This window comes from Furipterus horrens, unplaced genomic scaffold, assembly GCF_987537825.1.
Source record: "Furipterus horrens unplaced genomic scaffold, mFurHor1.1.pri manual_scaffold_2, whole genome shotgun sequence".
In the NCBI taxonomy this organism is placed as follows: Eukaryota; Metazoa; Chordata; class Mammalia; order Chiroptera; family Furipteridae; genus Furipterus; species Furipterus horrens.
In genome coordinates this window covers 37,148,873-37,170,280 of record NW_028327172.1, presented here as the reverse complement: position 1 = coordinate 37,170,280, position 21,408 = coordinate 37,148,873, and the positions used below count along the sequence as shown (strand labels likewise).

The window sequence follows — 21,408 nt, the reverse complement described above, 5'->3', positions numbered from 1 at the left end:
AAAACTCTTAGAAAAAAACATACGTGGTGCTCTTCTTGACATCAGTTTTGGCAATGATTTTTTTTGGGATTTGACACCAAAAGCAAAACAGCAAAAACAAACAAATGCCACACATAAAATGAAAAAGTTTCTGCACAGCTAAGGAGACCATCAACAAAATGAAAAGACTGCCAACTAAAAAAAAAATTTGCAAAGGGTGTATCTGATAAGGGGTTAGTATCTAAATATATGAAGAACTCATGCAAGTGAATAACAAAAAACCAAACAGTCTAATTAAAAAATGAGCAGAAGATCTAGATAGACTTTTTCCAGAGAAGACATACAGATGGCTAACAGGTACATAAAAAGGTGCTCAACATCACTAATAATCAAGAAAATGCAAATCAAAACCACAATGAGATATCACCTCATACCTGTTATGTCTATTATCAAAAGTCCAGAAATGTGTTGGCGAAGATGTGGAGAAAAGGGAGCCATTGTGCACTGTTGGTGGGAATGTAAATTGGTGCAGCCGCTATAGAAAACTTTATGGAGGTTCAGAGGTTCCTAAAAAATTTTTAAATAGAACTACCATATAACACAGTAATTCCACTTCTGGGTACTTATTTATCTAAATAAAACAAAATGAGTAACTCAAAAAGATAGATGCACACCCATGTTCCTTAAAGCATTATTTATAATAGCCAAGATATGGAAACAACTTAAGTGTTTATCAGTGGATGAAAAGCTAAAGAAAATGTGATTTATGTATATAATGAAATTTTATTTGGCCATAAAAATGAATGGAATCCTGTGATTTGCAACAATGTGGCTGGACCTTGAGGGCATTATGCTAAGTGAAATAATTCAGAATACTGTGTGATATTTATAGGCTGAATTTTTTAAAGAAAGGGCTCACAGATACAGAGAACAGATTGGTGGTTACCAGAGACAGGGATGGGAGGGTGAAAGCAGTCAAAAAATACAACAACAACAACAATAACAACAATGAATTACATCTATATATATTGACATAGAAATATACTCATGTTTTTGAGTGGTAAAACCTGTAGCAGAAAAATGTATATACTGTAATCTCACTTTCATTAACAAGAGAGAGAAATAAAGAGAACTCTGAGTTATATTGTGCATTATGAGCATAAAAAAGTATACTGAACACTGTTAATCAGGATTACATCAAGATATTCTCTCCTTAAGTCCCCATAATGCCAATGCCTAAAATAAAATACCCAACAATGAAAATTAAAAGCAGCCCTGGCTGGTGTGGCTCAGTGGATTGAGCACTGGCCTGCAAACCAAAGGGTCGCTGGTTCGATTCCCAGTCAGGGCACATGACTGGGTTGCAGGCCAGGTCCCCAGGAGTACATGAGAGGCAACCATACACTGATATTTATTCCTCTTATTTCTCCCTCCCTTCCCCTCTCTCTAAAGATTAAATCTTTTTTAAAATTTAAATAAAAAATTAAAAGCAAAAGGAAAATCCGAAAGCATAATAACTGAAATAGAAAAAAGTAAAGCAGAATTTCATTTTCTAAAAATTCAGTTATGCAAAAGAAATAAAGCAATGTCTTGAAAATGCTTCTGAATAAACAATGCCAGATGCTTTAAAAAAAGATAGATTTTTTTTTAATTTTCATAAGAATGCATTATAATTTTAGTATCATAGACTACTTAAAAATACTGGTGGAAAGAGAAAAACAATGAGTGTTCCAGTGGGTAAAGTGTAAAATCCAATTTTTAAAAAATGAGAACAAAATGAACCAACAGTGCAAAAAATAATTATTGACCTAGAAAACAAACTCAGAGACCTAAGATATTCGCTCTGAAAAGTCCAATGCCATCAGGTTATGAATATGAAAATTCATAGGCAATAATATAATACAATAAAACCAGCAAAAATGGTGACTTTCATGCTGCCACTCCCCTACTTTACCTCCCCAGCCCTCTCTCAAGACAGCTGTCACCTTTCTATCCCAGCACCCTTTCCCTGTGAGCCAAGATAAGGCTTCACAAGTTTTCTTAATGTGGAGAGCAGGACCAATAAAGTGGTGTTGGTCCAGTCAAGATAGTATAAAGTATATAAAACAAAATGATGTCACTCATGTCAACAAGATGAATCCCAGTCAGTCATGATACTTTGGTTCAAGAAGAAAACTACCGAAGTCACGCCAAGTGCTCTGCCAAATGCCTGTCAGGGTGGCACATCCAAGATCTCAGCACACAGACGCATCTGCAGAGAGAGCACACCTACTGATTCAGCGCTGGGGGCTCTTCGCCCCAAACCATGGAATTTCCCAGCTCAATCAGATGTCAAGAATTTGGGGATAATTGAGGTAGACTTCAGAGCCACCACCGAGACAGCAAATCTCCCACCCCAAGATGCTGTTCCATGCTACTGTGGGCCACATGCCGCTGGAGGCTCTGCCCAACTGAGCTCTAGAACTTCCACACCACCTGAGACTCCTCTCCAGTCTGGCCAAGACAGCCACTTGTCTTACCAACGATGTCTTCGGCCTTGGGTCTAGTCAGCAGAAATCTTCCCTGCAAGATGCTGATAGCTCACCGCCCACACTACACTGTCTCCCAGACACGGGACTGAAACTCTGGGACTCCAGTTCATTAATCACCCATTGATGTGTGTTTGTGTGATGTTATAGAGGGTAGGATATTAATGTAATGTTGATGTTCTATCTTGTGTGAACCCACATTTAATAAAAGCAGAGTTTGAGCAACAATTGTTATGGTTTCCACCTGGTTCCTTGCCACTGCTGGGTATAGACTCAGCTGGGCGGCCTACTTCCCTAGAACTGGGGGTGTACCCTGACTTATAGGAAAGACTGTAACATGACCCTCCTTGCAGGATATGGCCTACTGGGGTTGCACTGAAGATGCTTGTGACATTAACCTAGGTAGCACTTCGGGCAGCCTCAACCAAACTACCAAAATTGTAGTTGCAAGGTCACTTGAAAATAACTTGTCATTTCTTCAGCAGAAGAAGATCCAAGATAAGAATTCACAGCCTAAAAATGAAAAAGGCACACAGGATCTCTTCAAGGTTTAACATTCAAGAGGAAGACATTTAGATAGTACATGCTTATTAAATCCCTGAACTTTAGAAATACAGAATGATGGCTTCAGACAACTAAAGAGAAAGATAGTACTTCCAGCCATCAGAGATGAGAATAACTTGCGATCATCCTATTAAAATGCTGAAAAGGAATCTTAAATCCATAGAACCTGCAGAAATTCTCCAGTGGGCAACCTCATTATCTGTAAAGAGTTTGCCCAAGGGGCATTTGACTTGGATCAGTTAGAGCTACTTAAAAATAATATAAATAATGTAAGCAATAGGGGAATCATTGATACATAATATAGTTTAATTACTTTGTATGACAGCCCTTAAAAATGATGAAGGATATTTTAAACATGTTTCAGAGTGTCAATTCTATTAATCCTGAATGAGTTGTGGAGGGCAACTTAGGCGAATTTAAAGCAGACAATATAGTTCTTGTTAGGGAGTCCAGATAAACATAGGAATTTAGAATGAATAAAGGGGTTATAGTATTGCATACAATAACCATTGATTTTAAAACACACCATTATAATAGTGCCACTCAGAAAGAGGAGGGGAAAAGGATGTATTGCTTAGCATTTTTATAGTCTCCTTTTTGGAAACTGCTCTTGTAAGCTTATTGAGACGTGGACGTGAGCACACCATGCAGAGCTCTGACTGAACGCGCGCATGGGGAACAGTGAAACCTCTCCAACTTCTGCCTGTGGGACAGCATTTGTAGGGTGCCATCAATTTTAAGACACAACCTGATTTCAGGGTTGTTAAAATATGAGAAAAAAAAAATGTGTGCCTTAGAAATGATGATGTAGGACATGCCAAATAAGTTACTTTCCAGGTGAGTTTTAAAGGAAAGAAGGTACTTAAAGCAGATAAATATGATCTGGTGTGACACATATTATACTAAAAGGAATGTGCAAAATGCCTTGAATAAGGACTTGACTGCTGCCCAGGGGAAGTTCAACATGCTTTCCAGCTGAGGCACAGAGATGTCCTTGGAGTAGGCAAAATTGAAAAGAAGATGGGAGGAGAAAAAAAAAAAAGAGGGAGAACCAGAATGATTAAAAAAAAAAAAAAAAAAAGTTTAAATATGATGGACTGCGTGCGGTAAAGGTCCCACTTCTAAGGTCCTGAGATCTTCTAATTTGGGGATTCGGACACAATCACAAGGTTTTCACAATTCTGGCACCACCAGTGTCCCTCATTGACAGGCAGACATCAGAGATAGTGTGGGTTTGGGTCCAGATCCCTTCAATAGAGCGAGTCGTAATCAATTTGTAAAAACCACAACATCTACGAAGAGCAATAAAGCAAACTGCAATAAAACAAAGTATGCTTGTATATATTTGTTGAGTGAGTGAGTGAGTGGACATGTGAGGCCATGCATATGAGTTAGGGTTGTCTGTGGCCGAAGATCACAGCTGTTCTCTTTCCTTTGTCACCCCAGAGAAACTTGAGAGCGAGAAGCTGAATGTTGCTGAGGTCACCCAGTCAGAGATTGCTCAGAAGCAAAAGCTGCAGACTGTCCTGGAGAAGATCAATGATACCCTGAAACTTCCTCCCAGAAGCATCAAGTGGAATGTGGACTGTGAGTTTTAGGAAGAAAAATGGATCTGGTCAATGATGCCTGTGGTCTCTACTGAGGGGCATCCCTAAGAAGCCCTCCAGTACGCTGCTGCGTGGGTGCAAACCCATTCACTCCACGAAGGAAGGACACATCTCACACACAGAGAACTTGTCAGAATCTAGTGTGCCTTTTCTGTGAAAGGCTTTCTGTAAGACTGGGAGAGGAAGAAAACTCATAGTCATTGAGCTACTTCTGCACCCCAGCACAACCTTCTGAGAATGCTCTTGTCTCCAGCTTGTAGGAGCTTTGGGAAGCAGAGATCTCTAAGTTCAGGCAGCAGGGAAGCCAGGGAGCAAGGACATGGTACAAAGCCCACAGTCTTCCTCTCACTCACTCATTTTCTAGGGAAAAAGATATGGCTGAGATTGTAGGCACCAGAACAGATTTTTAAGTTCAGGTTTCACAGCTAGGTAGCTTGAAGATCTCGGAAAGTACAAACCATTCTTTTGTTGCCTCAAGGGTCTGGATGTCTAATATGGACTCTGAGTCCATATCAGAACCAACATTAAATCAGCAAATTGCGTGAATCCATAATGACATTCTTTCCCATAGGGAGTTCAGAGTGGTTTTCTTCTTTGCAATAGAGAAAAATGTGAATTTAGATTGATAAAATGATTTAGATTGTGTTCTTTGCCTTTGTTTTAAGTATTAAAGGGTTCAATACTATATCTTACTGCATCCCATTTATAAAACCTAAAATGGACATATCCCCCATAAAAATACACCTTTAAAACTTGGCAAAGAAAAAGGAATCTTTACGTCTCAACTTAGAGATCCAGTAGCTGCCAGTCACATTTCTTCAGCAGGTTTCTAACATCTGACTTTGGAGGTAAGACGTCAAGTACCTCCTTCAGCATAATTACACCTTTGCTTGCACAGTGTGATAAGCCGCCTCTCCTAGCACTTGGAACAGGGCATCCTCTGCTGAGAGAAACGGTGAGGAATGAGGGCAGGAGGAGGGGAGGTCATGGATCTGGGCCCTAGATGCTGTCTTTCCTGTGTCTCAGGAATCCTAATAGTGTTCAGTGAGAGAAAAAAGGAGGCTTGATCACTAGTTTGAGAAATGTATCTGCATTTTGGAAATAGACAACATTCAGAAGCATTAAAGCATAGTCAGAAGGATTTGAGTCCTCTCATCAAGACCCCTGTTTAGTTTTTTATTCTATTTGGCTTTGAATGATCTGTTTCCTGTTTACTTTCATTTCTTATAGGAAAATGTGCTTGAGTAAAAGAATCACTCATACTACCATTCTTGTCTATTTTTATTTTTGCCCAGTACTATCTATCTATATCCATGTATATTTTTACTTAATGATGTTAGGTAAATCTTGTGTTTTGTTATTTCACTTAAGAGTAAGTCATACATATTTTCTGTACTCCCATGTGGCCTTCATAGTTATCATTTTTTGAAAGCTGCTCTATTTCATGGGGTAGCTATCCCATAGTTAACTTAAACCTTTTAATGTTGACATTGATCATTTCAGGATGTTTGACAGCCTCTTGCTGATATCAGCTAGTGCCAAGTGCAGTGTCTTACACTGTGTCTCTTTTTGCTTCTCTTGACTTATTCCTGTCATAGATTTCTAGAGCTGAGATAAATCACTAGGTTGGAGGGAGCAGATATTTTGATGACTAGCTTCAAGAGCTGCTGGGCCTGTGTACCAGCGGCAGTGGCTTCTTCCATAAGGAACGTAGCAGGCACAGCCCCTGGGGGAAGCTCCATCCCTCCTCTCTGTTATCTTTCCTGGTAGTTTCTGAGGACATTGTGTCCTCTTCCATGCAGGATAAAGGTGGTGAAGAGGAGCAGCAGTGGGTGGGCAGCAGGTAGGGCTCTGGGACCAGAGCAGTTGTATATTTTTACATCCGTTTTGCCTAACAGCTTTTAAAACACAGGTTTTCTCTACTTAATTTTTTTTTAAAAAATTGAAAACCTCTGGTCTAAACTATCCTCTTTCTACTGGGCATAGTGTTTTCCAGATCTTTTCAGTGATAATGCATTATGCAATATTCAACATCTTTGTACATGTTGTATGCGAGACAGAGGGACAGAGAGACAGAAGAGAGAAACTGTAATTATTTCTTTTGAAAACAATTCCCAGAAGGAGAGAGCACTCATTGAAAGAGTCTGGCATCTGTTTGGTGCTTATGACCTAGCTCGCTCTGTTGTTCACCAAGACAGTCAAGATGACGTACAATGTCACCAGTGTGTAAGAACAACCTTTTAGACCACAGCTCTTCTAGCATTATGTTTTGTCATTAAAAGGGAGGGAGGAAGCACATGTCCTACCCACCTCGGGGACTAGACTGATGGTGTGGCAGTTCTGATAGCATCAGTGAGCACACCAATCAGTGGGTCAGTCCCACACTAGGAGCCTTTTTTGAGGCTATAACTTTTGACAATGGCCAGAAGCCCAGAACTGAAAACTTCTGGAAGGCGGAGTTAGAAGTAGATCGTTTGTTGTTTGATGGTAGTGTTGAGCTGCTGTTCACAGTCAGTAGAAAACCTTCTTTGAAGTAGCAGTGATAACAAGAAACTCTAATGAGTTCCTAAGGAATGTCTGAATCATTTCCTTTTCTTGATGATTTCTCAAAGCTTCTGTAGAGCAGACTCATCAATCCTAGTGCAGACACCCTAATAGTGGGCCCAGTTCATGCTAAGTACAAAAAGATGGGCACTTTTCTGTTCTTTCCTTAAATGCCCCCATAATAAAGAACCATGAGGCTGGAAGGACTGTGAAGACTGGTCAAGTATCTGGTGAATCTTCCCTTTTATGAAAAACAAAGGGGAGAAATTTGATGTGGTTTAATTGCCTAGATGCCAGGCACTTTCCCAAATTATAGTAAAAATTATCAACCATTCCTAGGCATCTGCTATGGGCTAGGAGCTCTGCCTATATTATCTCTGGACAGTCTCACAACCTACATCTGAACAGGCACAGTTATCCCCATTTGCGAAGATGAGCAGATTGAGGCTCAGAGTCCCTGACTGGCCTACCCAAGGTCTTATAGGCAATGAATAAATGGTAGAATTGTCAAGTCAGCACTCAAGTTTTAGCCTAACCCTTTGTGTGCCTGATTACATCACGGTCTTTTCCTCCTCACATCTACTGAGAGAACTACAACCCAGAAGTTGCCCAGCTTTCTCTATACATGGCTTAACATCCAGCACATTGCTCAGTAGTCACAGAGGCCAACTGGGTCATAAACATTCCCTCCCAGCTAATTCCCCCAGGGGCATTGCCTGCCCTGACCCTACATGACACTTAAGAGAGCGACAAAACCCTTTAGATAGCTTTCATGCTTTTTCTCCAGGGATCTTTAAAGACCTGATCAAAGAGGGATCCAGTGTTCTTGACTCAGTGTCCATTTATGGAGAGCCTGCTTTGGGTAGGGCCTTGAGACAAGGATAGTGGTGATAACCCAAAGGGTTCACGGTTACGTCGGAAGAGAGGGAGGGTGCAAAGCAGACATGTCCGTGGTTATGAAGAACAACAAGGAGGTGATCTGAACTCAGAATTCAGCCATTGTCGGGGTCTCTATGGGAACCTTGGGTTAGAAAGGCACTACACTGGAAATCTAGCAATAACACATTCCAAGAAGCAGCTCCATGGGACCTGCTCAAGAATGAGGGAGCCCAGGATGAGGTCTGTGATGACCAAGGGTGTCTGTTCCCTGATCCTTAGGGGTGGGATAAGAGAAACAATGAACGTGGTACAGCTACATTTGGACCATCTGCTTGTATCTGCCTAGAACCTAGAAGATCCTCTAATTTTTTAAATCATCATCTTTTATTTCAGCTGTTCATGCCAAGAGCCTGGTAGCCATCCTGCATCTGCTGGTTGCTCTGTCCCAGTATTTCAGGGCACCAATCCGACTCCCAGACCATGTTTCCATCCAAGTGGTTGTGGTCCAGGTAAGACAGAAACCACTACAAACACCTAAGGCATACTGGGTAGCTTGTTAGAAGGACAGATGAATGAATCCCAGGTATTCTTCAGATTGTTGTCTGTTGGGAAGCATGTGACTGCGCTTTCTGATGCATGTGGGCTTATCTCTGTAAGTGTGCAAAGGGTGGAGGAGTGTGTGCTTGTATATGGGAATGCCTTGTGTGGGGCTTGTACCTGGGGTTTCACATGTTTTTCTCAGGAGGGTGTCTGTGTAACATATATTTCAGGGTGTATGGTGTGTATATTTGTGAGGTACGTCTAGTAGGATCAGGAGGAAAGATGTGTCGGGGTGTGTGTGCATGTGCACCCTGCCAGCCACAGAGAATCATTTTCGGGGTAAAGAGTGACGTGCAGTATTGGGAAGAGACAAATGTGAGGGTGTGGGTATGTGTGTGTTTGAGAGACCCCGACTGGCCGTGCCTGTGTTGAGGGCATTGCCACTTTCACGCGCCCAGAGACACACAGCTGGGCCTCCAGTCGTCTTTTCCAGACCGGTAGGTGGAATTTCCATTCCTGTGGCTGTGTAATTGCCACACTGAGGGTGCACTCTCCCTGTGTGGGTCTCACTTAACCCGACCCCATTAGATACTTAAATTCAATTTCCTTTTCCAGCTTTATGCCATTTAGCCAAAGGTAGTCATTTTGTGTGCTTGTCTCTGTTTTTTTCCAAATCAACATGCTGCAAGGGAGAACTTCCCTTATAAGCAGGTCCCTGTGTCTCCCGGGGTCTGGAACAGAGAGGTGCGTGGCAGTTCCACTGGCCCTTGGTGAGGAAGTGCTCTGAAGGCTGGTCAGCTTCGCCTCCCCAGACCAGGCCGGTTCCAAGGACAAAAGGTCTTTGAGCTGAGCTTTCGGGGATCAGATGTTAATGGAAGAGGACGTGAGAGTGCTGCTCAGTGGTGTCCTAATGAAAATGTATTTCTTTTACACCTCTGGGTACCAGACTTGCTAAGCATCAAGGGGGTATAATAGGAATGACACCTTGGCCCTGCCTGCCAAGAGATAAGCAGCAGAGAGGGCTATCAGAAGCCCAGTCAGTGTGAATGTGTGTGGTTCAGCCACTAAGTGCAGCTGACTGAAAGGGACTAATTGGCTTCATTTATTGAGCACTCAACTGGGTCAATCATGGTGCTAAGCATTTTCTGTCTGCTATGGATATGTGGCCAGCCCAGAGCATCCTGGTGCAAGCATCTTCCTAGTGAATCCAGGCCACCTCTACTGTGTTCTTTTTACCAATCAATAATGTGTGAATCCATTTCATTATATTTTTTAAAATTACGATTCAAGATCTGAGCAGAAGAGGGGGCTCCTATTTTGAAACACTGGTCACAGCAGCCCATGCCTTCTGCCTTATTTTGAGTTCAATTATGGACCATCTAAAGGCTGCTGTTGGTTTAATTTCTCCTGTAGGCAGTTTTGTTAGCATGAGGGAGAAAAGAGGACACATTACATAAAATGGCATCAATGCATGTCGGGTTTGATGGGGTGTTTTGCTTTATCAAGTTAAACAGGCACAGAAGCAGGACTCAGAATTGGCTATGAGTCACTGAACTACAGAGAGCTCCTTAGGGAACAGATAATGGATCGAGGTGCATCAGGATGCTGTGTGAGGGGTTATTTAACCCAGATTTCTTTTCCATTGTGTATAAAAGCATTTAATTCTGCATGATGTTGAGGGTGAGGTTTTATGTCTGTGAATGGCCTCACAAAACGAGGACACAGATTCCATCAGCCTTGTGTGAAAATTTTACATATGTTAAAGCTGAATTTGGGGAAATGTTCTGCTTTATCTTCCTTTAAATGACTTTTGTAACTTCCTCTTTTGCTTTGATAGTCCATTCTTCTTAGTCTAATCCAGATATACTCTTGGCCTTTACCCAGCTCTACCTTTCCTTCTGTCAAAGTATTTTGCAAGGATACGAGATTCTGTGGCTATTGAGAATAGGAAGAGAAGGTTCTGGAAGTTTTGGCAGGATGGTCAAGAAGGCAAGTTTCTACTGAAACACAAGTGCTTGGAGGGTCCATTCTGGACACTCACCTCAGCCTCTGTGAAGATGAGTTTGCTCTGCCAATGGCTTTCCATGACCAGACCATCCTCCAAGTGTAACTGACTATGAAGGAACCTGATAAAATGGGTCTCCCTCCTCATGCCCATCTGAAGGTCTTCCTGAAACCGAATACTCCTTCCTTAGCTCCCATGCCCACATGATGGGGTTTAAATTCTAAACCAGCACTCAGTTGACTCCCCATTGACTCATGGCACCCTCCCTCCAAACCGCCTCCTGAACACATTGTGCTCACCTCGCTCTGCCTTTCGCCCAGTTCCTCCCACGGGAATGGCCTCTCCTGTGTGTCCCGCCAAATCCTGTGTGTCCTTTAAGTTCCAGCTCAAGGACCCCTCCTCGTGGAAGGTTTCCCTGACCATCCCAGCTAAAAGTGCGTACTCTTGCCCTGCAGTTAGTACTTTCTTTCTGCATAGAGTGACCACATAATTCATTATCCATGACACTTTTAAGATCAAACGGGGATCCTGCTAATAACCGAGCTGGGTCATCAGGCAAAAACCCTGTTTTGGGGAAACCATTCTCACATACCTGCTTCATTTATGCTATTTTACTCTATGCTCCTCAAGGCCAGAAACAATGTCACATATTCCAAAGTATTTGCTCCAATTCCAACACAGGGGCTTGTACATAGAAGGTACTAATTAGGGGGCTGTATGTAGAAGGCACTGATTAATGAAATAAACAAAAGAGGATGAAGTGTTGGAGAGGGATGGAATAGATGTCAGATCCATGGATGGGTGGGTGGGTGGGTCTCCAAAGTATTTATCCTTTTCTTAGAGAGTAAGCTAGTTACCTGAAGACTGTACTTATTTAAAAGCTCCCAAATTTATCCATTACAAAAAACAGAAAACAGAAAAAAAACCTCCCTCCCTCTATTTGAATTCTTCAAGTTGGCCTCAGTTCCTCCACCCCAGGCCCCCAGCTAAAAGTGTTTCTCTGCTTCCCTCTGTGGCCCTAGCTGGAGGGCAGACACACCCTGGCCTTCATTTCCATTCGGTTTACTGTGGTTGACTCCTGGAGGCAAACAGTGTGCTTCCAGCAGAATGTCTTCCAATAAAGAAAGAAAAGATTCACCATCCAAGAAACAGCCTACTTGTTTGGACTAAACACGAACTGCACTGAAGTAAGAATGGTACAGTCCAGACCCGGGAGGTCAGGGGCCTCGTTTCACTTCTGGAAGTCTCTCAACTCCAGACTCATGTCTTAACACCAGTAACTTTCTCAGTATCAGGAATGCTAATCAGCTTTTCATATTTTTCTAAAGCATATTTTTCTCTCCTCCTCCCAACCCTCCTCCCCACCCCCGTTTCAGAAACGAGAAGGAATCCTCCAGTCTCGGCAAATCCAAGAGGAAATAACTGGTAACACAGAGTATGTCAACACCATTGTTGCCAGCGATTCTGTAATGGAACACAGATGTTTCTCCGAAATTCATCCATTTGCTGATATTTAGTTTTCATTTATTGGGAGTGCAAGAGGGATTAGACTTCAGCCAATGATTATAGTTTAGCCTTTTCCATGCGTTCAAAACATGCCTCTCAATGCTTAAGGTACAAACTTGGGTAGGGAAGTGGGGAGAGAGAATTAGCAATGATTGAACAATTCTAATTTTGTGGCACTCCAGGAAAAAATGTGTGCCCAAAGAAGCCAACCAGCATGAAATCGTCATGCCATAAACATGGGGTTGAATTTACACTGTTAACCTTCAAAAGGACATCTTTCTTCCTTTTCGGAATCGGATTTATTTGGTCGCGTGCCATGACCCAGAAAGCCCCTCTCTACCTTAGAGTGGTGTTTTTGTTGTTTTCACTTAGGAAATTGCAATAGCAGAACATGTGAGGGGTTTGCCAAGGGGAAGACATGTTTGGGTTTTAAGCAGAAAGAGCAGGACTATTTGTGTGTGTGGGTTTGAGGTCCTTGGGCAGACCTGAGCCCTGGCCACATGCAAAGCCAAGCAAGGTTCATTTTAAGCATCCCCTGCTCCAGCTTTCCTCTGTCTTCCCTTGAACGAGAAGAGCAAAGTGAAAAGAGCAGGGACCTATAAGCCAGCCTGACTTGAGTTCAAACCCAGGCTCTGCCACTTTGCTCACCTGTGAGTTCCTTAACCTCTCTGACCTCAGTTCCTTCATCTCTGCAGGGGGGAGCATTTCAATAACCAGAGAGAATTTAACGTGGTAACAGCCCTGCCCCCCCATTTCCCGTGCCCTTCATTGCTGTCTTCTCTGGCATTTGCCCATCACAGCTGACCCACACCATCCAAGCCTTGCCCAGTCTGGAGGAAACTCACTTCCCCTCCCTAGTGGTGGCTGATGGGGTCCAGAGTGCCACCTATGTAGACCCCACCATGCATGTGCCTTAAAAAGGCCCAGGAGTTGTGGGCATTTCTGGCCCCGGGTAGGGCAGGGACGTGGGGTGCCCCTTCCCCCGATGCCCAGCTTATGGCCTGCTCCACATCGCTCCAGGGCCCAGTGTTGGCAGCTGGTGTATGAGGCACACTGATTCTTGGCCTTGGATTTGTGAGGGGTGGGCAGGAAGCTACCCTGGCTCAGGCCTGCTGTGAGGGGAGAAAATTCCTCACCCTCCTGCCCCTCCCCTATCCTTTGCTGGAAGTCCACTATCTCACCTTCTGGAAAAGAGGAAGAGGTACCTGAAAGGAGCCTGTGAGAAGCTCCCAAATTAGAGAACATGAAGGTTCAGTTTTCAGAGCACTCTCTCAGCTGCCCCTGTCCTTGCTATGGTCCCTCTCTGCCATCTTGCCACACAGACATGAACACAGATACACACCCCTAATAATGACAACACACTACAGTTTATGAAGCACTTTTGTATCTGTCGATGTTTGTAATACACACAGGAAGCAATGATTACACCTCCTAAAACGCCACAGCCCAAAGGTGGAGGAGGTGATTACCACTGGTCCATCCAGCAGTTAACTCCAAGTTCATTATTTTTTCCAGTGCCCTACTCGCAAATAATCATTGAATGAGTGATAGGTGCACAGTTGGAATAAACTAATGAGAACCAAAAATGTATTGAGAAAAAGGTGTATTGAGCATTTACTATATACCAAGAATTATGCTAAAATCTTTCTACATATTAAATTATTTAATGCTCACAACATGCTATGGAGGTGTGTAACATTATCCTCATTCTAGAGATAAGAGACCTGGTGCCCAGAGAGGTTTGGTAACTTGCTCAAGGTCACACAGCAAACAAATGACTCTGTGGGATTTAAATCTAAGTAGTGTGTTTTTAATGCTTGTGGTCTTAGTACTTTGCTGCTTTACTGCTATAAGTGCAGTTTCAGTTCCTGCCCTCTTTGAGAAAAACATCCTGGATCAAGGCAAGGTGCAGCTTGATGGGTATCACAGGACGTACAGGAGAGAGAAGAACTTGACCTCCCCAAGCTAATGCCCACAGTACCCTGGGTAGTGAAATTACTAAGTACAGAATAAAATGCCAAAAGAGCTTTGGGGCTTTTCAACTAGAGGCAAGGAGAGAAGATTCACACTGTTTTCTTTCTCCTTTTCCTACAGGGCTCTTTCTGGAAGGCACGGTGAGTTGCATAAAATTGTCCTGTGGTGCTGATGGCTGCCACGGGGGTCTAGTTAATTCTGCAGCAGCTGGGAAGAACAGGCACTCAGCTTGCTTCCTGCATGTGTGTCTGCACCAGCCTGGTAACAGAGCCGCTTGGTAGGAAGGGTCAGCTTACTGTTGGGAAGAGGAAAACTAACCACAGCTGCGCAGTCCTTTTGCAAGTAACCAGACCATTGACATTGTTGGGCTTCTGGGTGGGTACTGGGTATTGGCTGGGCGGTCTTCCTTTCAGCGTATTGTGAGAGTAAAGGAAGGAGGTGTATTTATACGCTCAGACTGTCCCCTCTCCCCACTCTTCCCAGCCCTTCTAGAAGCTGCCTTCTTTCTCTTTCTTATCACAGCTCTTATCTCTCCCAGTTCTCAGAACTTTGGGTTTGTTTATAAAGTCTGTGAATGTCAGAGATCACAATCACCTTCCTGGGAGCCTCAGATTTACCTATTGGTGCAAGAGGAGAAAAAGACAGACCCCCAGGACAATGAAACTTCCCTGCCCCAGGTTCCTCCTGGAGACCGTTCTCATTCGCTGCCTGAGATTCGTCCATTATTTGTCCTCTGAGTTCAGAGAACACAGGGGCTGTAGCAAAGAAAGACCCTGCAGGGGGCATGGCTTTGCTATTTCCTATGATCTTGTATTTACTCTGCATATTTTGAATGATTCCAATAATACGAAAACAATTCAGATCAGTAGACACCCGTTTACAGAGCACATGCACATACATTCTCATCTGTCATCTCGTAACACACCTGGGAGGTTCAGATGGCATTTTAAGAAGAGGAAACTGAGGCACAGAGCATTGAAATAACTCGATCACTCAAGAGGAGGAGCTCACATCCGGTCCTGGGCTCTGTGGTTCCCAATCTGCTTACTTATACTACCAGGATGTGTGTCTGGGTATCCTGGTTTTGATAATTAGAGGGTGATTTGATATTTGGATAACATTTCACCTCCAAAAAGCTTCAGAAACACATTAGAATCATGACTAAATCATGATGTAATGAACAAAAAGACTGAAATGACTATTCCCAAGTCAAAGTGCCTGACCGAGCCCCGTAAGTCAGCCTAAAAGAGGGCTGAGATAGATGGTGGGTGCACACGCACACCAGGCCCCTAAGGGAAGAGTTGACCCCAAACCTCTGCCCTAACACCAGCTTCCAGAGCTCCCAGTGCAGCCTCACACCCCAGGGAATTCCCATCTGTAGCTGACCACGTGGCCAGGACCTGGGGTGGGCTTCCCACCAGGAATCGACTCTGTGCTTCACTTGACATTTTTCTCTTTCTCAGAACGCGATGCCTTCGATACCTTGTTCGACCATGCGCCAGATAAGCTCAACGTGGTGAAAAAGGTGGGAAAAAGGGGCCTGCCTCCTTCCACAGGCCTCCCTCTGCCTCTCTGGGCACAGGCACCTGCACCTAGGAAGGGAACTGGAAGGAAGGACTCAGTGGGGTCATTTCTTCTCTGGCCCTCTTCCTAATTCCCTTCGGCTCCCTGACCCTGGGATCAGACACTCCACCTCCCACTCTCCCCTCTCAGGACCCCCAGCTCCTTTCACAATTTGAATCACATAGTGGAAGGGACCGCAAATCCTTGGGGGCTGTCCTTTCCTGTGAACTCCAGGGGCTTTGCAGAAGAGCCTCGTAGGCTGTTTGCTCAGCCTCACTCAGCTTGGCACGGTGACCCCAGGCCCAGTGCTCTTGGCTGGGCCTCATCCTATGCGGTCACACTGGGCCTAGTCCTGATGGTGGAACCACAGAGGTGTCCCCAAGGGTCTGGCACTAGGGAGAGTCTCCATCTCAATGTCCGGCCTGTGCTTCTTTTTTAGACTCTCATCACTTTTGTGAATAAACACCTGAATAAACTGAATCTGGAGGTCACAGAACTGGAAACCCAGGTGGGTGACAGCCCCAAGTGGAGGGTAGGGGGCCAAGGCCTGTTCAACAGCCACCATTCCAGGTGCCCAATCCCTGCATTGCCAGGAGGGCTTTCCGCACTGACCCTGAAGCTTCTCAGGAGGAAGGCAATTCTATTTTGTTCAGAGGGGTGAACTACTTGGAATTTATCTTTATTTTGAAAAGTTACAAGAACATTATCATGAATACCCATATACTCTTCACCTACATACACCAACTGTTAGCATTTGGCCACATCTTGTTTTCCTCTCCCTACCCTGAGTACTTCAGCCTACATCTCTAAATAACAAGTACATTCTTTTAGATTACCAGAATATGATCATTGGATTGTGGTTATTTTAACATGGATATAATACATTATTTAGGTTAAACCATATGAAATTGTTGATCCTTGACTACTTTGACAATGTCTCATGGTTCAAAAAAGACACTATATTCCAGTTTTTCCAGTGCCCTAATATTCTCTCATGCTGTGTTCAGTTGTCATGTCTCTTTAGTGTCTTTTTATTATTAGAACAAATTCTCAGCCTTTCTTCACATGACATCATTTTTGAAGAGTGCAGGCCATTTGGTTCATAAAAATTCTCTCGGTTTCCTCCCCTCATGACTAGACTCGGGTTATGCACTTTCAGTAACAGTACCACCTGAGTAGTGCTTTATTTTTCTCAGACACTTTTGTCCATTAGTTACTGGTGATAGTAACTTTGATCACTGAGGTAAGTTGGTGTCTACCAGATCTCTACACTGTAAAGCTCTTCTCCCTCCTTTATAATTAGTAACTAGTCTTTATTAGGAGATTCTTTAAGATTGCGTAATATATCCTGTTTCCCAGCTTGCTTTTATTTGTAATGAATTTCTGAAGTGTGGTTTTCTTTTGAGCACGTGGTCATCTCCTGTTGTTTTTAAAAGCAATTCCCGGGTCTGTGCCTGAACACTGAGTATCTCTGGACTCTGTGGAATGGGTTTATATACTTTTTGGGGGAGTTAGGGAACACTCTGGAAAAGTGATATTTTCTCAACTGAGCGAGAATGAGCTCTGGAACTTTTACTTCAGTTTTCATGGACAGGGAGCGCTTTGAAAAGGAGTCTCTGCCAACTGTGTGTGGTATCTGTCTGCGTGTTTTACCATCAAGTCATCAGAAAGCAGTCAGGGTGGGAGCTGTCTGTGTCAGTGGCACTCAGAGCTGTAAGTAACCTGACCCTAACCCAAGGGCCTCCCCTGAGCTGACAGATTAGATTTTTTATTCTTGGCCCATTCCAGCCACAGCCAGAATGAGGCCCAGTGAATCAGTTTCATGGGAGGACCTTGATTTTGACACTCATGCTGGGGTCTGCCCTCGCACTGTCCACCCTGGAGTGGCCTGGGATGAGTCATGCTTAGGCCCTACGCACCTGATGGATGGAAGCAGGGAGGAGGCTGCTCCCATGTCACGTTCATGCTCTGGGTCATTGTGCCCATAACAAAGGCAGAGCCACAGGCCCACCAGCCAGTTATCCAACAGGGCTCAGGCTCTGGGCCCAGCCAACATACCAGGCAATTCAGTCTAGTCTTTTTTTGTTTTGTTTTTGTTTTTTTTAAGTTTCCTAAGATGATTCCAAGAACTTTGGCCTCTGCAATCTCTAGCAACTGTTGTTTATGCCCACAAACATTTGGGCTCCTTCGACAGCATCTAGAATACCAGCTATGCATTCAACCTTTCTATCTTTGCTCAGGGCCTCTATACCTGGAACACCTACTCCTTCCAAGTTGCCCTCATCCCACAGGCCCGACTCCTCCACAAAGCCTGCCCCAAGTACTCGGCACACATTCACCTTGCTCTTCCTTGCGCAGAAGACCTGAATCCTTCTGCTTGGCTTAGGAATCTGTTGTCCCTCAGACAATGTTCCCAGCCTGTCCAGCCTCTATTGTCCTTGATTGAAGGGACAGGGCTCTAAGCTTCTTGTCATGGTCTTCAGCACACAGTTGTACTTTGTCAACAAGAGCCAGTCCTGATTGCTTTGTTGTTTTCTCAGATAGTAATAGCAATACAGTACATCTTCACTTAACTGTCATCAGTAGGTTCTTGGAAACTGTGACTAAGCAAAATGACATATAACTAGACCAATTTTCCCATAAGCTTGTTGATATAACCACGAGTTAAGTTCCTATAGTGTATTTCTGGTCACAAAAACATCACCGAAGTTCTAAATGAACACCACAAACAAACTCCTCTAATATTCAACATTGAAATAAATTGAGCTATACATCCACTTAAGAAACATTAATAAAGACAAGTAAGAGAATTATTTTCCCACCTGCTTATTCTAGTTCAGGGTTGCAGGTGGCCAGAGCCCATCCCAGCAGCTCAGGGCACAAAGCAGGACCCAGCCCTGGACAGGGCGCCCTTCCATTCTGGGGCCACGCACACACACTGCACTCACTCAGACTGGGACAATGTAGACATGCCAATTCACCTGACATAAACATCTTTGGGATGTGGGAGGAAACCAGAGTACCTGAAAAAAAAAACCCATGCAGACATGGGGAGAACATGCCAACTCCGCACAGACAGTGGCCACAGCTGAGAGTCCTTTTTTTTTTCCTCATCAACATTTTACTGTAATGATATTATTCAAGGACCTGCTATAGTTAATATTTATTAAATGTTGCCTACATGTAAAGCAGTTTTCTAGGCACTTTATACATATGAACTGCTTCAATCCTCATGATAACTATTAAGTAGATACTATACTATTGTCATCCCCATTTTACTGATGAGAAAAATGAGCACAGAGAAGTTAAGTAACTAGCTCAGATCACACAGCCAGTGAATAGTAGAGCTGGAGGCCTAACTCCAGAGCCCAAGTGTACAACAGTTATACTATGTTGCCTCTCAAGCAATGATAAAGTGAGATGTCAGAAAAGGAAATGTCTAGGCCTGTATGACACAAATTTTTTGTTCATAAATCAAGTCACCCTAGTAGCCTCTTGCCATTGACCTTGGACATCCCTGTGCCCACCTCCCGCTGCCTCACCCTATCTGATTCCAGCTCATCCCTCAGGCCTCCATTCAGGCAGCCCCTCTTCCAGAGCCTTCCCTGTTGCCTTCAGTGGGAGAGAGTGACCTTTGTCCCTTTCATACTAGCCAGCGTGCTTTCCTCCATCAGAGCAGCTGCTGCATTTGCTCGACATCATTCTCCCTACTAGACTATGAGCTCCTTGAGGGCAGAGTCCACACGGACCTATGTCTGTGGTCCACGTGCCAGAGCACATGATTGATGCTCAATAAGTGCTAGGCTATAGGCTTGTGGCTTCAGGGCTGGACCAGCCAGGCCAGACATGTTGGCCCAGAAGCTGATAAGTCCTCTGAATAGGGCTTGGCTGGGGGGCTCAGGGGCCCAGTACCTTCACCTGGCTCTCTCCCTCCAGTTTGCAGATGGTGTGTACCTGGTGCTGCTCATGGGGCTCCTGGAAGGCTACTTTGTGCCCCTGCACAGCTTCTTCCTGACCCCGGACAGCTTTGAACAGAAGGTAAGGGAAGGTGATGTAAAGGGAGGTCCTAGCCCACATGCCCTGACTCATCTGCCTACATCTATGCTGAGGCCATCTGGGAAAAAGGCAGTGGCTTCCTGTCTACCCAGGGTCTTCAGAGGTTGGGTGTGGGGACCATTCCAATGAGCACTGAGATGCAAAAGGAGTTACCTGCAGACTACTGGGCATCCTGAACAGCCTTCTCTGCTCCAGCCAGGTGCCACAGGCCAGTCCCATCTCTCCCAGAAGTGACAGGGAAGGTGGTTGCAAGGCTGATCAGACCTGAGGACCTACACTCAGCCCAGTTCTGATGCCTCTCATTGGCTGCCACAGCCTGGGAGCTAGACAAGAGGCATTCGATCCAGTGAACATGTCTTATCATCTGATCCTTTTATGGTGAACACTAATGTCACTGAATTGAAAATCCTCGCAATTAATACAGAGCACAGTAGAATGGGAAGAGGAGTCTGAACTCCTCCAGAAGTGCTGGCCAGTTCACACTCCACGTGGCTTGCCCATTTTGGTAGCCTCATTTCTCCTTCAAATTAGGGCCTCATTGTAGCTCAGCCTCTATCCCTGTGGCTACAGTGCTGGCTCCATCACTTGGGGGTAGGCCCCAGGACCCACAAGGGTCCAGGAATGAGTGTGCAACAACATATGCACTGCATCTCTCTTTCCAGGTCTTAAACGTCTCCTTTGCCTTTGAGCTCATGCAAGACGGAGGGTTGGAAAAGCCAAAGCCACGGCCAGAAGGTACTTTGCTCTTTCCCTGGGTTTGTGACAAGATGGTGAGACCCTCTTCCTGTATATGAGTGTTTGGGGCACAGGGCAAGGCTCATGTTTGATAGCAGAGGGAAGAGTTACTTGCTGAAGCCTTCTTTGCCATTCACAGCAGAAGGTGTGACAGGGCCCAGCTGCCCAGTGCTGGAAATTCTTTGTGAACTGCAAACCACATGGCCATGGGAAGAAAAAATCTGAAATCTCATGCATGGGATCACGGGGATAAGGACCTAGGCTGACATGGCCCAGAGCAGAGGTGCTACAGGAACTGCCCTGTGCCCAGTTTCCAGGTTCTACTGTCCCTGGACAGCATGCTGACCTGCCAAAGAGCAGTACCCCAGGCCAGGCTGGGGGATGTTGCAAGAGTCACTGTTGACAGCTCTTCTCTGAGTATAACTGCCTTTCCTGTCCTCTGCCCACTCCAAACTGCCCAAGGATGATTTGTCAGATTTAGGTTGAAAATGTAAGACTTTAAAAAAAGGCACAAGGGAGCGTCGGCCTGCGAGCCAAGTGTTGCTGGTTCGATTCCCAGTCGGGGCACATGACTAGGTTGCACGTCAGGTCCCCAGTTGGGGGCGCAAGTGAGAGGCAACCACACAGTGATGTTTCTCTCCCTCTCTTTCTCCTTTCCCCTCTCTCTAAAAAAATAAATAAATAAGCAAACAAATAAATAAATTATTTTTAAAAAAGAAAGCCACAAGGAAGAAAATGTGCCACTAGTCCTCTTGTGCTGGTGCTTGGAACTGTGTGTGCATTTGTGCATGTTGGAGGCATGTGTCTTCGGTAGCCTCCTTGGTACAGATGTTTATTTTCTGAAACTTACTGACTGAAACATTCCATTTTACCCATGCCAGTGTGTCAGTGCTGTGTTGCAGATAATTTTCTGTTTATGTCAAATTAG

At 44.4% G+C, this 21,408-nt stretch overlaps 1 protein-coding gene across 1 annotated transcript in view; it reads left to right on the top strand.

The window, feature by feature from the left end:
- PARVA (parvin alpha) overlaps positions 1 to 21,408 on the top strand; it is a 156,378-nt gene that overhangs the window by 120,937 nt on the left and 14,033 nt on the right. The window contains exons 5-12 of the mRNA XM_090264018.1: positions 4,518 to 4,658; positions 8,495 to 8,610; positions 12,023 to 12,081; positions 14,247 to 14,266; positions 15,590 to 15,651; positions 16,129 to 16,197; positions 19,626 to 19,727; positions 20,408 to 20,480. Coding sequence (XP_090120144.1) covers positions 4,518 to 4,658; positions 8,495 to 8,610; positions 12,023 to 12,081; positions 14,247 to 14,266; positions 15,590 to 15,651; positions 16,129 to 16,197; positions 19,626 to 19,727; positions 20,408 to 20,480 — 642 coding nt within the window. The remainder of the gene's footprint in view (positions 1 to 4,517; positions 4,659 to 8,494; positions 8,611 to 12,022; positions 12,082 to 14,246; positions 14,267 to 15,589; positions 15,652 to 16,128; positions 16,198 to 19,625; positions 19,728 to 20,407; positions 20,481 to 21,408) is intronic.